Source organism: Numenius arquata, chromosome 1 (genome assembly GCF_964106895.1).
Source record: "Numenius arquata chromosome 1, bNumArq3.hap1.1, whole genome shotgun sequence".
Classification (NCBI taxonomy): Eukaryota; Metazoa; Chordata; class Aves; order Charadriiformes; family Scolopacidae; genus Numenius; species Numenius arquata.
In genome coordinates this window covers 22,709,669-22,726,244 of record NC_133576.1, presented here as the reverse complement: position 1 = coordinate 22,726,244, position 16,576 = coordinate 22,709,669, and the positions used below count along the sequence as shown (strand labels likewise).

Sequence of the window (16,576 nt, the reverse complement as noted above, 5' to 3'; positions counted from 1 at the left end):
CCCTGGCAAACATAGCTCCTAAAAAAAAATGGTACCTAAACGAATGCTAGAGAAGAGTCTAAATTCTTCACATCTTTCAGATAAATGGAACGTTGTCAAATGAGAAGCAAATGGTAGAATAGTGCAGCAGTGACAAAAGCTCTGATCCAACAGTCAGGGCATACTGCTGTGCTCATGCAGGGCTTCAATGACTTTAAAAAGTCTCCACAGATGCAGGCCCTTTGTACACTATCAGCTACGACACCAGGACCTAATTCAGTATTCAGGTCCACACCCCCATCATGTTGGCAATAATTCAGAGTTGGTGAGACAACTTGTAAACGGAAAAAAAAAAGCAGTGTTTTAAACCTCTCTAATTTAATGTTAGCTTTTTATGTGTCTAACATCAAAGCATTTTTTCACTTCTATTTAATCAAAATTAATCACTAAGATTACTACAGTAATTTATGTTGGAGATTATTGAAATGAGTGTTTTATTAAAATCTGGTTTTATTATTAAAACACATTCTGGCTAAGGAATCATGCGAGTCTGCTATTAGAGACTATTAAATGGGAACTGGGAGTTAATCATAACAGTCATGCTGCCAGGTCCTTTGACAGCAACGCACACTGGGTTTGTTTCTGCTTTTACTTCTACTAGCATACTCAAATCAATTAGTTACTCTAGCACACGAGCGGTCAGAGTAACTCCTGTAAAACAGGGAAAGGAAATAAAGGTACAGACATCTCAGTAGCTTTGAACAAAGAAAGAGTAATCAAAAAGAGACTCACCAGCCTGGTTAGTTGTGATACTGACAGCAGCAAATTGTCTGGAAAGTGTACTCAAGTCAGAAACCCCATTGACTGCATCAATCTCAAAGGTGTAATTGGTATGTGCCAAAAGGTCCACTACTGTCACTGTGGTGTTGGTGAGTCCAGTCTGACGGGGTAAAAATCGCACATTGTCGCTACACGGCTCACACATCTTAATGTTTCCTCCGCATTTCTTGCAAATGATGTTGAAAGTGACATCTTTCCGACCTCCAGTGTCAAGAGGCCAGCTCCAGTCCAGGATAACAGATGTCTCGTTGATGTTAGAGATAACGTTTCTTGGAGCAGATGGTGGTCCTATAAAAAGAAATAGGAAATCAGAGGGATGAGATTTTCTGTAGTGCTCTAAGATGGGAGTAACAAGGGCACAAAAATACAAAAGTCAAAACCATAAAAACCCCAAACTCTTCTAGTTATTTCCTGTAGAAGACTCCTGAAATATTTCACTGGACCACAGGTCTAGACTATCAAGGACCATGTTTTCTTGTAGACAGACAGTACCCTCATGGTGCAATTCAGGACTGAAGACTGAAAATATTGGTAGCAATTTAAAAATCCTAGCTCTCCTTCTTGAGTCTGACAGAGAACAAGAAAGAGAAAATTAAAATAGAAAGACTTAAACTCAGCCCACCAATTTTTGGTAGCCTGTCCAACGTGTAAGAAGACATGGGAGGCAGTGGATGTCTGACTGCAATGGGACATGAGAGGAAGCAAGCAAGCTGCTGAGATACAGATGGAAGAGCAAGAATGACAGCCCCGAGCATAATGATGCTACTCACTGGTGCAAGCCATGGATGGTGGGTCTTTCTCAGAGCGAAAGTAATTCTTTTCACACCTGCAGTTCAGAGACGCATCGTCATAGGTAGAGCTATGAGGTGGGCATTTGGCACACTTCACATTGCCAGCAGAGGCTTTGTAGAAACCAGGTCGACAACCTGCAAAATAATAGGAGTATAGTTTTAAATTCCATGGACATCTCCTCACTTTTAACATGTGACTTTGTCATGAGACCTATCCATACGTAGATGTAATTTTGCAGACATTTAAGGCCTAAAAATACAGATTTTTCTCATAATGAGAAAGCTGATGGAAAGAAAATCTCTTAGTAGAATGGAACTCTTCATGTGTCAACTTGGATTTGCATTTAATTTTGCTTGGAAAACAAAACAGTGTATTGACCACTAAGAAGAAATATTTTCTGTGTTGCATTTTGAGAATTTCACTTATTTTTCTTCTCTTCTAGCTAATTTACCAAATATTGGCCCTATCGTGCATAAGAAGCTAATTTTATCCTCTTTCTGCTGCCAAGGTTTGCTTACAAGGGCACATTGATTGTAAACTATGTTCATCAGTTCAGCAGGACTAAGCAAGCCAAAATCAAGAAAATAACCTGAACAGTGAAACATCTATTGCATTGCTGAAGGACCATGCATCAGGCTCAATGAGCTGCTTCTGATACTATCAGGAACTTGCACGGTCTGTACGAGGAGGATGTTTTATACATTAACCCAGTCCTCTAGGGATGGTGCTTGAACCCTTAAAAGCTGTTTCTATAAAAAACAGCTCTGGGTGGTGATGTTTCATTAACACTAGCACACTCCCTGTTTTGACTCCTGTTGCATTTTAGACTGATTAAGGGTCACGTCTGCATCAGAAGAAAACAGCCTTTGAAGTTACAGAAATGAACAATTTAGCAAATAACTTTTTATGACAAAACCCATGCAGTGAAATAACACTGTTGACTTCTTTCCACCAAGAAGATATCACCATTTAAAAAAATAAAAAATAAAAACCGAAACCAAACCCAAATGCTACTGTTCAGCTGCTGCTTCCCGCCAAGACATCTTTCTCCAAATGGAATTTACCAGGTTAAAACATGGCTGATGGTGGTCACCTGCAGGTATGTTGTACTCATACCTACAACAACCATACACAGCCAGACAACGTAACAAAAAAGAGCACATCTGAAAACACATTCACCTTTTGCTACACTTTGGTTCCACAGCAAACACTAACATACATGCACAAAACTCCAACATATTCTCCTTACAAATATAATGTAAAAGAAAAGAGTAATACAAATTAAAACAAAACTTTTTGTGTCTGGAGCCCAGAAAGTTAAGTTTAGATAAAATTGCCCAGGACCTGTCACTGAATTAAATGATAATTTGAAGCCAAAAGAATGGCTTCTCCAGTCTTAGCATAAGCCTGAACAGGGAAACACTTCTCGGTTTTGCTTATGGAGATGAACTGATTCATAAGCACAGTATAAAATCCAAGATACAAGACTATGTGGCCTCTTGTGTTGATTCATGCACTGCCCAAACAGAAAAGTGTTTGGATGGGCAGCCTGAGGTGGGGAAAAAAAACACCAAAACCAGAATAAAAATCCCAGCATATTTGTAAGTAATGGAGGAGAGAGGGAAGCTGCAGCATTAAACTGAATGTTCAGCTTCCACGTTATTGTCCATAACCAAAATCTCACTGAATATCTGGGTTAGGCAAGTGTTTTTGGTCAGTTCCTGGTGCCAAACACCGGAGTGAGATGCGCTGGCAAGCAGAGGGAGAACAAACCACTGTGAAGTCATATGTCCTACTCCAAAGCACCTTAATAAAACACCTCCTCAAACCACATGGAACACAGTGTGAGAAGCACGAAACGTTTCACAAGGAAGAACTAATCTCTTCCACTCTCCAGCACTTCACAGCCCTTGCAAGCCAAAGCGCCTGGCTGCAGCTGCTGCCTCCGACTTCCACTCTAGCAAGGCAGCTGGGAAAGACACCTCCCACTCCGGTTCTCTCCTGCAAACCCTGAAGAAACAATCCCGAGTTTGAGCCTCAAAGTTGTGGGCCCACCAGGCAATCTGTGAAAGCTGAACTGATAAAAATGACTTTGTGGTGAAGTTTGTAGAGCCTAACTCCAACCCGATGGACCTGGCACAGCTTGTCCGCCTTCAGCCAGCGTTTCTCAGGTTTCCATCTCCTCAAAGGCTGCAAGGGCATTTTGGGATTCCTGTTTAACTTGAGGAAATAAAGGAAACCTCAGCCCCTCTTAAACACCTCCACTAGAAGAAAACGCAGCATGAAACAGTTGGCTATTTTGGCTTTGTTGTTGTTATTGTTGCAGCCTTTTAAGACTCAAATCTCATTCATAGAATCATATAATCATAGAATTGTCTAGGTTGGAAGGGACCTTTAAGATCATCTAGTCCAACCATCAACCTAACCCTGATAAAAAACCATCACTAATCCATGTGCCTCAACCACATCCCTGGGTAGCCCACTGAATGCTTAATAACATTTTCAGTGTAAAAATTTTTCTTAATATCCAATCTGAAGCTCCCAAATTCCTCCTCCCAAATACCTCCAATTCCCTTCCAAATACTGCCCCGTGATACATGTGCCATACCTAGAGCAAGCCTCTTTGACCTCCCTGTGGCTGACAGAGGAGCGTCAAATGATTTTACTGTCTCTGGGCATGGCATGGCCATTCCTGGCCCAAAGACAATGAGCCAGGCAGAAAAGAATGGTTGGCAATCCCACTCTTAACAGCACTAGTAACTAAGCAAACACATTAAGGAATAAACAGTGCATTATATCTGTCCAGCTAATTACATAGCACTTTCACCAAAATTTTCCATGGAAACTTACTGCCAGGTATTAAACTCAAATGGTTTTGCTGAGCCATATCTACTCAGCTTGAAGGGCCATTTTTATATTTATGTGCAGGCATACATAAGACAAAGGTGAATTTATGAATATATACAGTATATTTTTTTTATTTTTAAATAATTTTATATACTAATTCAATGAAAAGATTGGAAAATGACTAATAACCTAAAACTGAACCTTTGTCATGTGGTTGGTATTCCTATAAGACACAATTTCCACTGCTTATTAAGCATAATTTATTCATGGCATTGTAAGACATAAGCATTCATTTACAGGACATAACTACAGTAAGACTGATTATTTAGGACACTTTGAAAGCACCTACCACCAACATTATAATGCAGCAATTAATTTAATGCAAGTAAACAAGCTTTTGTTAGAAGTGGACAGGTTTGTGTGGGGTGAGGAAGAGAAAGGAAGGAATCAAACCGTTCCATTAATAATTTCTCATCTCTCAGGTGGAAACCCATAGACTTCATTTAAGAAAAGGTGGTGGTGGTGATGTGGGGCCAGAGAAAAAAAAAAAAGAGAAAAAGGAGCATGCAGGAAGCTCCCTAGTAACATGAGATCACACTTTTTTCTTTTCCAGAGAGGCAGGGATTTCATCATTTCATGCTTCTGCTATCACAGTACAGATTGAGCAGTTGGGGCAGGGAGATGAGCCGGTCAGACCTCTGCTGCCCAAGTATGCCCTAGTGAGGGGATCCCAATCTCGTGTCTTTCCCTCAGGCTGTCTCATGCTTTCTGTCTTTGTCTGTCAGACCAATTTCAGATTACTCACAACTGCAGCCCAAAGGAGAAAAAAAAATGCAATTATACTTGAAATTGAAGCTTGGAAAAGGAGGTGCCAATAGAAAATGTTGTCAATGTACTTACTATTGTTATTCTTTTCCCGGTCATTTTTTAATTCTGATATATAAGAGAAAAAAAATGAAGCTGTTAATTCAAAAGGCATTAATTTTTTTCATGTCAGAAAATTAGATTACATGAACTGATGGAAGAAGGTTTGGCTTTTTGAGGTGAATACCATGGCTTTGGTTTCAGTTAGGTTGAAAATAAAAGCACTAGCACACACAAAGTCTTCACAGAATCTGTAATTTAGCATGGGAAGCAGCTGTGAGCAACACTTGCTTTTTCGCAACATTTTCTTCTAGAAGCTAAGAATTTTTCCTTTCCCTCAGAATGGGGAACAATGCAAGAGGAAGTAGATGGAATGGGCTGAGAAGAAAAACCTCTCAGCACACTAAAAGTAAGGTAAACTTTCAGAGTTTCTACATTCATGATATAAACTGTACAGCAAGGTTGTCTGGATTTGCTTTTTGAGAAGTTCTCCTCAAGTCAGATGCCCAATGCCTGTCAATCCTGATAACTCCTGTGATAACTCCCGAAATATTATTTTAAAACTGTATGTAGTCTGATTTCAATCTCTTTTCTTTGAGTGTGAACCACACTGACTTTATTGAAGTCACCTACTGGTAAGAGTTTCAGGACAGCAGTTGTCCTTGTTACTATGAAAATGATTTTTTTTAAGCTATAACTGATGAGTCTGTCTCAAAGACAGAAAGCAGGGAAAGTTATTTCAGTGAAAGAAAAACAAATGCATGTAGCAATCTATGGTAGTTACTGCTAAAAGATATGTGACTGTCTTTTCAAGAGCAAAGTTAATTTTGCCTCCGTTACACTAATCTCTTTGAGATGAAAACATGGTTCTAATTAAGGGTTAAATGATTAATTTCAATTTGAATTAGTTTTAAATTAAAATATAAAGCTGTTAGCAAATAGGAGCACTTTAGTATTCAGACCCTGCAGCCCCTATACACAGAGCACTATCACCAATTCCCAACCGTAAACACCAACTAAAGACCTGTGCCCGCGCTGCCTGAGCAGATGACTTCCCAGCCCCGGTACCCCAGGCCTGACAGGGCCCATTCCCCTGGCACAAGGTCAAAGCAACTCTTTATCTGCAAAATGAGCCTCACTCCCTGGTCCTACAGGAACTCTGCTTTTTGTACTCTGAATAGAGGTGCGGTGCTTTGAGGCAAGGCTCAAGCATCGTGGCACACTGGGAGCGGGCATACACAGCCATGAAACTGGGCGTGCAACGGGCAGCATCCACCAAGCAAATAAGCAGTTCCTTCTGATGTTCCTCTGCTCTTTAACAAAAGAGCCTGGGGGCAAAATGCCTCTGTGGCATTAAACAGCAGCATTTAGAAAAGAAGGAAATTAAATCATAAACCTGTACGGCTCACAGATACCGTAACGTTTCCCCATCACTTGTATTAGTGAGGCGGATGACAGCAACCCAAGGACAAGCCTCCTGCCCCTGTCCCCTGCCAACAGTACAGTGAAGCATCCCCCACACATGTAGTCCATGTTAGAGGGGCTTTGCGAACCACTTGTGCTGTCACCTGGGGAAATGGCATGCCAATGAGCAGCGGCAGAGGTCCTTACACTGGACCTGAAGCCACAGGATCACCTTTGGCTGTGCAGGTGTGCTGAGAAATGAATGCTACCAACCGGCTCACCTCGATGCCCAGGTAGAGCCTTGCATCTTCGCAATGTTCTCAAGTCCTTTTTAAAAGCATTTACATGGCTCCTTTTTTTCTCACTACGTGTATTACGGTCATGTTCTGGAGAGGCCAACAGCACTATGTTTATCACCAGTAACAGAATCGCACGTTCATCCACCCATACAAACACGCACATACAAAATAAGATGTAACACAGCTGTCAGCTTGTGAAAATGGATGGCATCAAAAGCAGCATAAATTAACCTTATAAAACTCTCAAAACCATTTTATTTTCCTTGGGCGCGTCATTTCCCTTTTTGAGCTTGTTTATATCTTTGAGAAAAACAAAAAGGTGAAAATCATGACTAACTTTAAATGAAGATTTCAAAACTGTTCATTTCACACTTCTGTCACAAATTATATCCAACCATATGTGTTATTCCTGCTATACTAAAAATAACACCATATAGATATGGTATAGCTCTGGCTCAGATACATCAAGCATAGGAAATGAAGGTAGAACTCTGCCTGGAGTCGTCCGTCCTCAGTTTGTATCACATGTTATTCACAAAACTGAAAAAGTCTCATTTTTTCCTCCCTTCTTCACTACAGCACCCCGCTCCGCAGGAAACAATGTTTTATAATGCAGTTTATAGTGCAGGTTTCCCACAAAATCCCTCAGAGCAGGGAAACCATTTTCAGCAGCTCTCATTGCCCATTAGTATATGAAAAGCCACATAATCTATGGCATTATATATGTGCACCTCCTCTCTCTCCTGGACCTCTAGGTACCTTCTTGCACACCCACCTAGCCCAAACAGGCTTCTAAAAACTACAGCGTATTTTTGATTCTTCTTACTTGGAAAGGCACGCTTTTTGTTACCAGATCTGAATAAACAGTGAGACCATTTGAGGGAAGAGGCCTCAAAGTTAAGTACTGCTCCTTAAGCTCAACATGAGCTGGCAGTGCGCACTGGCAGCCCAGAAAGCCAACCGCATCCTGGGCTGCATCAAGAGAAGTGTGGCCAGCAGGTCGCAGGAGGTGATTCTACCCCTCTACTCTGCGCTCGTGAGACCCCACCTGGAATACTGTGTCCAGCTTTGGAGTCCTCAACACAGGAAGGACATGGACCTGTTGGAATGGGTCCAGCGGAGGGCCACGAAGATGATCAGAGGGATGGAGCACCTCCCCTATGAAGACAGGCTGAGAGAGCTGGGGTTGTTCAGCCTGGAGGAGAGAAGGCTCCAGGGAGACCTCATAGCAGCCTTCCAGTATCTGAAGGGAGCCTACAGGAGAGCCGGAGAGGGACTCTTTGTCAGGAGGTGTAGTGATAGGACAAGGGGTAATGGTTTTAAATTGGAAGAAGGGAGATTTAGATTAGATATTAGGAAGAAATTCTTTACTGTGAGGGTGGTGAGGCACTGGAACAGGTTGCCCAGGGAAGTTGTGGATGCCCCATCCCTGGAAGTGTTTAAGGCCAGGCTGGATGGGGCTTTGAGCAACCTGGTCTAGTGGGACCATGGCAGGGGGGTTGGAACTAGATGATCTTTAAGGTTCCTTCCAACTCTAACCATTCTATGATTCTATGAAACAGAGGTACAGGGCTGAATGTCACTTCTACACTTTGACAACTGAGGAGGAGGAAGAGGAGAAGGCAGCAGGGGTAGCCCTAATGCTGTCAGCTGGCGGGGATCCCCACTGATGGCTGCTGCTGCACAGGCAGAGCACGCTTTCTCTTTGCTGGGCTGTGGCACTGGCAGGTACGCTCTCTGTGCTCAGGAGAAGAGGGAAATAAGATTAAGAAAGACTTTAGTGGGGGGTAAAAGCTCTGGTAGGCATGGACCCCGTTACACCCAAGGTAAGAATATCCCCAGGAAGAGGTAAGGACATCAGCTTTCCCTCATTGCTCATCAGAGTCTGTTCTGTTTGTTGGGGAAACTTACAATTTATTCTTAGCATTCTTTCTGTTCTTATATTGTCATCCCTGTGGTCTTCAACACGCTATACATAATACCCGAAGTAATTACAGAACAGGTAGTGTTGGAACCAGCAGCAGAAGCAACCCAGTCATTTTTGCTAAGTGTTACAAACAAATCAATAAAATCTCACATTGCATTTTCTGTGCACAAGATAGACATTTTACTCTGAAAATCCAGGCATAAAATTAAAAGTTGCATTTTAAATAAAGTGAATTCCCACCGCTCCTTTCATTATTAGCTGTGCAATAGCTCTGGAAAAATGCAGCTGTTTATTACTATAACTCATCTTTGGGGGGAAAACTACTGCAGATGGAAACATGCTTCATGTGTGCTTTTGCATCTCTAGCCTGGAAAATACAGTAATCACAGCCTAAACTGCTGACAGATTTGGAGAACTACTGCAGCTGTCCACTGCTAGAAGAAATCAACAATTAACAAAATTGGTGCAATTTCTTTTCTATCAGAAGGCCTTTTCCAATGGTATGAGGCCAATAAACTGAGGGCTCAGGAAACGATCTCTCTTCTCTCCGCCGTTTCCTACTCCTCCAGCCTTTGTGCCAGCAGGACGGACTGCGCAGTATGCACGGGGCAAGGATTCAGTGCAATGTGACACTGAAATGCCTCTAGAAAAAACCTCTTCAGAATGAGCACTTTTCATTTTTTATACCTGAAAGCTGCTGCTAGCACAAAACACACATTCAGTAGTATTTAATCTTACTCATGGGTAAATTTCTGCTTTTTCCTCCGCACTTCATATTTTATGGTGATCTGTGACCTTAACGTATTTTAATCAGATGCTTTTTAAATTGGCTTTACTCCCAGGTCAAGTCAGTCAGCAGAAACAATTCCCGTTCTTTGTTTAATAACTGTTACTGGCAGACATATTAATTATATGTACATAAGAGATAGCTTTATCCTGAGGGAACAACACTGCACCTTTCAACTGCAGTCTGCAATAGCTCCACTTTATGCCTTGCAGGCTTCTGTATCTCTTTTTATGAAGTGCATTACAGCCGCGATTGCTACCAGCATTATTGTTGAAAATGCAATGTCAAAGACAGTAGGTCTAAAACAGCATTACAGGAAAGATGCTCTTGCTTGTGGGTACATAAATATCTTGTTTCAAAATGCATAAGGCTTTTCAGCTGCTTTGCAGGCAGTTTTGGGAAAAAGAAATCTTTCATTAATAGAAAAACATGGAGAACCACAGCCTTGATTCAGAATTAAAGCAAAATAAACAAAATTCTACCTTAATTCCACCCGTGCTCAGTGAATCATTTAACCAAGTATTTAAACAGGGAATTTAATAAACCTATGTTTATAAGCACTGTCTTTCACTTTGCCTAAACAAGATGTTTTCCTGAAGCAGAGCCTGGACACATTGAGATATACTAAGCTATCATTTTGTCAAACAAAGAAATTCCACTTTCATTTTTTTTAAAACTTAATTTAATCCACACAGAGATGAAAAATAACTTCCTAATTCAAGAAGCATTGTAGAAGAAAAAAAAATATCTAAATTAAAGAAATACCAGAAAAAAACTCACCAGCACCAACTTGAACAGGAAAAAAAAAAAGGTTGTACAAACACACACACAAGGAATCTGGAAGTTTTAAATGACAATTTGGCAAGGATAAAAAGTAAAGAGATACTTTTTCCTTGAACTAAAGTTACACTATGAACTCCTCAAAGGCAAACTAGACATAGGATCCCAACAGCTTCAAACAATAAATGTTTTCTAACAGCAAGCCGGGAGTACCACAAAGGGATAATCCTGGTACTGCTCTGATTTAGTCTTTCCTCAACCTACTCTATGTCAGAACTTTTAAAAAAACAAATACACAAACAAGAACAATGAACTAACCCACTCCAACCCCCCAAAAAAACCAAACGGATCTGGTACACATGGCAGCCCCTGTCCCACACGACATGAGCTCTTGGGAAGGTGTTTCTTTTCCAGCTCAGTGGAAAAATTAAGACAGTGCCTGGTAATCCTCCTGGGCTAGATCTGGCTAATAAGTGAAAACCAACTTTTATAACTTGGGGATGTTTATACAGTTTCTCTGTGCCTGAACCAGGTCATATTAACAGGTTAATAATATGAAAGGAGATATAAATAAAGAACAAATGAATTGTCATACACATTACATCTAACCCTGGCACTTAGCCTGGTGTCTATCTTGCATCTAACAATAGCACCATGTGAAAGTGCAAGAGAGAGGCCAATAGGGGATAATCATTTGCCACCCCTCATTACTTCATCCTCATCCCTACAACCTGGGTACTGTTTCAAAGATGTATTTGCGAATTTCTTTTGGAACAAAGATAAATTACGATAATCCTCCATTGTACTGTCCTTCACATAGAATATCCAATGTTTTTTTGCTAATTATCCACCTCAATGAATTTTTCTGACATTCCTCTCCTGTCTAGGTAGCCAATGTGAAGTGAAATAATACATCCTTCCTTCAGTTTACCTTCAGATTTGGCAGCCTTTTAGCCCAATCAATGAATCCTTGGGTTTTATTATGAGACAAAGAGAACAGCTGCTCCTGGTGTATCCTCTCTAACCCATTCCTTACCTTACAAAGATCTATCATGAACTTATCTTGAACAACCACAAACTTTTCAATCAACTCTTATAGGAATATCTTCTATGCCTTTGATTCTACTCATCTCGAGTTCTGCAGTGTCATTTACCAGGTCGAAAATGCTCTTACTCGTTTTGTAACGCTTCTGATGAAACCGACTAATTTATATATTGGACTACATTTTATCTCTTAGCCTCTGTTTCTAATACATTTGGGGCTTTGCTTTGTTTTTCTTTTCCAGCAATCCATTGACCAGACCTACCCCTCCCAGTCATCTGTGTCAATGCACATGTACCAAGCCAAAACAGTTAATTCAGATGTAAAAAAAATCTACATTTTCTCTCTGGGAGGAAGGGAAGATGATTTTGCATTTACTGAGGCTGAATGTTCTTTTGCAACTTTCCACCCTTGTTAACACATACAGGAGAGTGTTGTTGTTTTCCCCATTCTGAAGTTGAAAAAATTAATGCAGAACAGGCTCCAAACCCAATGTTCATTCTTCCAGTGACACCTCCTAATCAAAATGCTGCCTGGTGGGTTGTGTGATGTTACGAAGAGCTCAGCCCAGCTCCCCAGAGACATAGGTCCACTACTGCAATTAGCATGAATTAGTACTTTTGTTAGTAGTCTCAGCAGAGCTGTCAAATTAATTGGAAAAGAAATTTAACAAATGCCTTTCCCCTTAGAGATACTCTTTCGGGTCAGGGTTGAGGCATATTGATTGAGCAGTGTGGAGGAAGCTTATGTTCTTTACGCCCTGACTGAACCTGTTTTATTGATAAAAAGAGAGAACTTTGGTTTCTGAAGCTGTTAATCCAGTCCCTGTCACAAGCAGCCCACTGACTTAAAAAAGACAATTAATTTTATAATACTGAAATATTCCAGCTGTTGGTTAAAAAAAAAAAAAAAAAAAGTAAATTAAAAAAGCTCAATTAATGACCACTGACTAGAATATCTATAAATTCATTTTTCATGAACTCTAACACTCTCACACCTCAAAGTTAGTTCTTTCAGTTTACCTCTTATTGGCAAAGGTATCCAAAAGATAGTGGACTGTTTTTCCAATTGTAAGATATTTCTAAATTCAACGTCTGGAGGCAAGACATGGCTTTAGGCATATAAGCTTTAAAGTTTAGGAAGCAAGAGCTGGATATGCTATACTGTCCTCCTTACCCCCCCCCCCCCCAAAAAAAAAAAAAAAAAAAATGTTGGCATTTTTAAGCACTTGGATTAACAGGAGACGAAAAGTTAAAATCGTGTGGCTACGCCTCATTCGATGAGGGCTACTGAATCCCTTCCTGTTACTTTCACTGCCAACTATTGACATATTGCTGCTTGAAGTCACAGAGAGGTGGTGCTGGGAAAAAGAAGCTCTTAAGAAGAGAAATGCTGCTGCAATGGCAGGCGCTTAAACTTGTATGAAAAAATTCCTATGGTTTAAGCTGCTGTCATTACTTGCTGACATAAATTTGGGATGTAATTTAGTGTGTCAGAACATGGTTGTAATTTGTAACAGCGTACAAGAAACAGCCATTGCTTTGCTAGTGATGTTGTTAATGTCACTTAATGGGTGCATCTACGTTAAGTGTTTTAGTTCAGATCTAGAAAGCACTTTTGAAGAAAAATCCCAGTTCTCCTCTCTTGCCATGACCTCGTTCACAACATAAAGTGTCTCCAGAGCACACAAATAGGTACACTGGATGATGCGCTCCCTGCTACAGGGAGTCTACCAGACCTGATTAGAGATATTCTGGAGTAAAACACGCCGAAATGGTTATGGTATTATGTTATATAGAAAGTAGGGTCCTTCATATCAACTGCTTAACGCTACTGATCTACTTGGCCACGCTACCTGCTGATGTAGACTTAATTCATGATTACCAGCCTTCAAATATCTCAATGCAGTCAGCATTGCTGAAAGTGTTAGATATTTCCATAAGAAGAAAGACTCAAAAAGTCCTGGAAATGGGGAAAAAAAAAAAAAAAAAGGACAATTTTGCTATTGGAAATCCATTAAACATATAAACACCAATAAACAGACATTATGGTCTGTATTTTACCATGTTTAATAGGACGTGAAATAGGCATAAAGAGAGGTTTCAGTGATTACTAAAGAAAGGCTTTAACCAGAAGACTGAAACACTACGGCTTCATCATCATCCTAACAACCTCTCTTCTTCATGTGCCCTTTTCACTGACTATAGTTTCATCCTTCCAGTGGAAAGCCTGAAAATTAAACAGCTACGGCCTCTGGGGACATCTGTGTGCTGACAATCTCCTTCTCACAGCTGAAAGGAAAAGCCCAAGGCTTTTGCAAAACTATCTAAACACTCAAGTGCAGCATTTATACACTGCTTTATGCTTTAGCTTTCATCTGTGCTTCCTTGGTATTTTGCCTTTTTTAAAGGGAACTCTTAATTACTTAACATGTATTTTCTATGTGTCTATTAAAAATGTCTAGCTTTGCAGGGTAAGCAATTATCCACTGAACAAAAAACCAGTTAAATGTAAATTTAAAAAACCCCCACAGTTCAGCATTTTTATTCACTAGCCTGATACCTGTGTGAATTCAAGGGGGGTAGAATCTCAGCTGTTTAGAAAACAAAGAATCTGATGTATTGCATTTTACAGGGCATTTGCTACAGAATGAAATCTCTCCTTGTAGTGGGGAAACTTTACAAACAGTAACAGCAACAAGAACTCAATATTCTTCAAAACCATTCACTTTTCAATGCTGAAAATTCATCATAAGGGAGAGGAAAATAAGTTTTCAGTATTGCGTTCTGGATATATTTTCTCTAACTACTGTGTGCTAGTATGAAATGACACATATTCAATTAACAGTTTTCAATTCTACTGCAGCTCAGTACTAGCAGCAAGTTAACATCACTGCATTTTATGCAGTGCATATGCACCCAAAGAACAGCATTAAAATATATGTAATGACTCTGTATTGTTTTATACAAAAGCTTTTGCTGTATAGACATCATACCGTTTTCTGACTGAAGAAAGAATATTGTAAACACAAAGTATTTACCTACACCATTGTTTTCATTTTCATTTTTTCCACTTTCTGCCTTAACGATACAAAAGTAGAAACCAAGGAGGCTGAAAGGACGTACAGACCCCTCAAAAGTTGAAAACATTTAGGCAAATCCACCATGAGACATGAAATTCTGCATCTATCAGTAACAAGTGATGTGGAATAAGGGTTGCGGTGGGTTTTTCTCCTACTAGGAATATTCCCACCTAGTCCCACTAGAATCCTTCAGTACTGAGTAAGAGTTTCAAGCCACACACACTCCAGTTGAGCTGAAAGAATTTCTCTGCTTCATCTTGGAAACAAGGAATTCAAGTTATGGCTGGTTACTTTGTTTAGCAAAACTCTGATCAGAGTTCTGTTTCTAAAAGACCTATTTTACTCTTTCTGACCAAATCAGGTCATAAAACCTGATAGCACATTTGATAATGACGTAAATTATACGGTAGGATATTAAACTCAAATTGAATCTTACTGGGTGATGGCAGTCATTGCTGTCTAGATTGTAAGTGATATACCATCAAGGTGATGTATATAAAATACAGGAAATTGTTGCATATTAATAAAATAGTAGTTTAGTCAGCCCTCTGAAGAATATCCAATATATTCAAGCACAGACATATTTTGATCTGGTTGTAACCTTAGTGAAAAGCCTATATTTTATCATTTAATAAAGCCTTTTAAATCTTTTATTATGTGCAAAAATTAAAACAAGTTACAGCCATAGAAAGTAGAACTAATTTCAAGGTTTTCTTTCTTGGCTAAGTCACATATTCAGTATTTGTATTTATTTATATTATTTTAAAGAACAAAATCGACCTAGAAGGAAGCACTCTGCACTCTCTAAACTTACAGTAAAATAGTTCAAAATAGCATATAAAACCAAACAATGTGATGTTTGTTGTGTCTAAGAGATTAGACGCAAAATACTTGTTTTATTGTTAACTAAAAATCAAGTTAAATAAATCAGTTCAGATAACTGAAAAATATTCTTCTGAGATTGCTTTTGGCAAAGCTATAAGAAAAGCATACCTAGGTCCTCTATTCTATTCTATTCTATTCTATTCTATTCTATTCTATTCTATTCTATTCTATTCCATTCCATTCCATTCCATTCCATTCCATTCCATTCCATTCCATTCCATTCCATTCCATTCCATTCCATTCTTTTTTCTTCTACCACCCTGTATGCCATACAGCAAGAAACTCTCTCCCTGCCCTCATTCTCATAGATTTCCTTGCAAAACCTGGGGCATCCAGAGGTTCAAGACAAAGCAGGTGGAGACTGAGAAGGCACAGAGTCTCACTGAACACAATAACCCCCACCGTAGAGCACATTTCTGAATGCACTCTCAGCAGCCCTACCCATAGCAATAGATAGTAAAGAATGATGACCACAACATTATTTAACATGGGACATATAGCATATTTCTAGCACCACCAAGGATTATGCTGTTGAACATAAACCGAGTAGCTAATTTCTCCAATGAAAACAATCAAATAAAGAAAGTCTATTCTTGAAAAATGAAGTTATAACAGAAATAATTTTATGATTATTAATATAACTTCAACTGGGACAACTAGTTTCCAACATACACAACAATGTGAGCTTTTTGTCACTAAATACTACATTTGAAAAAATTGCCAATTGAACATCCAGAAGTAGACAACTATGGGCATTGGACAGACCCTGATTCTTAAATCAGGACCACACTGAGATAAAAAAAATGAAGGTAATACCATTACCTTGCTTTGCAGAACTTAAACAGATTTTTTTTTTTCCAACAAATAAGATATAAAATTCAGAGACAAATGAGATCCTAAGAATCCCTCCTGTCCTCCCAAGCTGATGCAGAGAGAAGAATAGGAAAAAGTCTCCTCCCTCTCTCAGTAAGTGATTAGACATCCCACACCCGTTACTAACCATGTGCACTTCTGAGAACCCTGAACTGATAGATCAAAATCTACACCT

At 39.6% G+C, this 16,576-nt stretch overlaps 1 protein-coding gene across 1 annotated transcript in view; it reads right to left on the bottom strand.

Moving 5' to 3' along the window:
- EPHA3 (EPH receptor A3) overlaps positions 1-16,576 on the bottom strand; it is a 223,109-nt gene that overhangs the window by 79,035 nt on the left and 127,498 nt on the right. Inside the window, exons 3-4 of the mRNA XM_074148921.1 lie at positions 1,590-1,745; positions 772-1,107 (exon numbers count right to left, since the gene is read on the bottom strand). Coding sequence (XP_074005022.1) covers positions 772-1,107; positions 1,590-1,745 — 492 coding nt within the window. The remainder of the gene's footprint in view (positions 1-771; positions 1,108-1,589; positions 1,746-16,576) is intronic.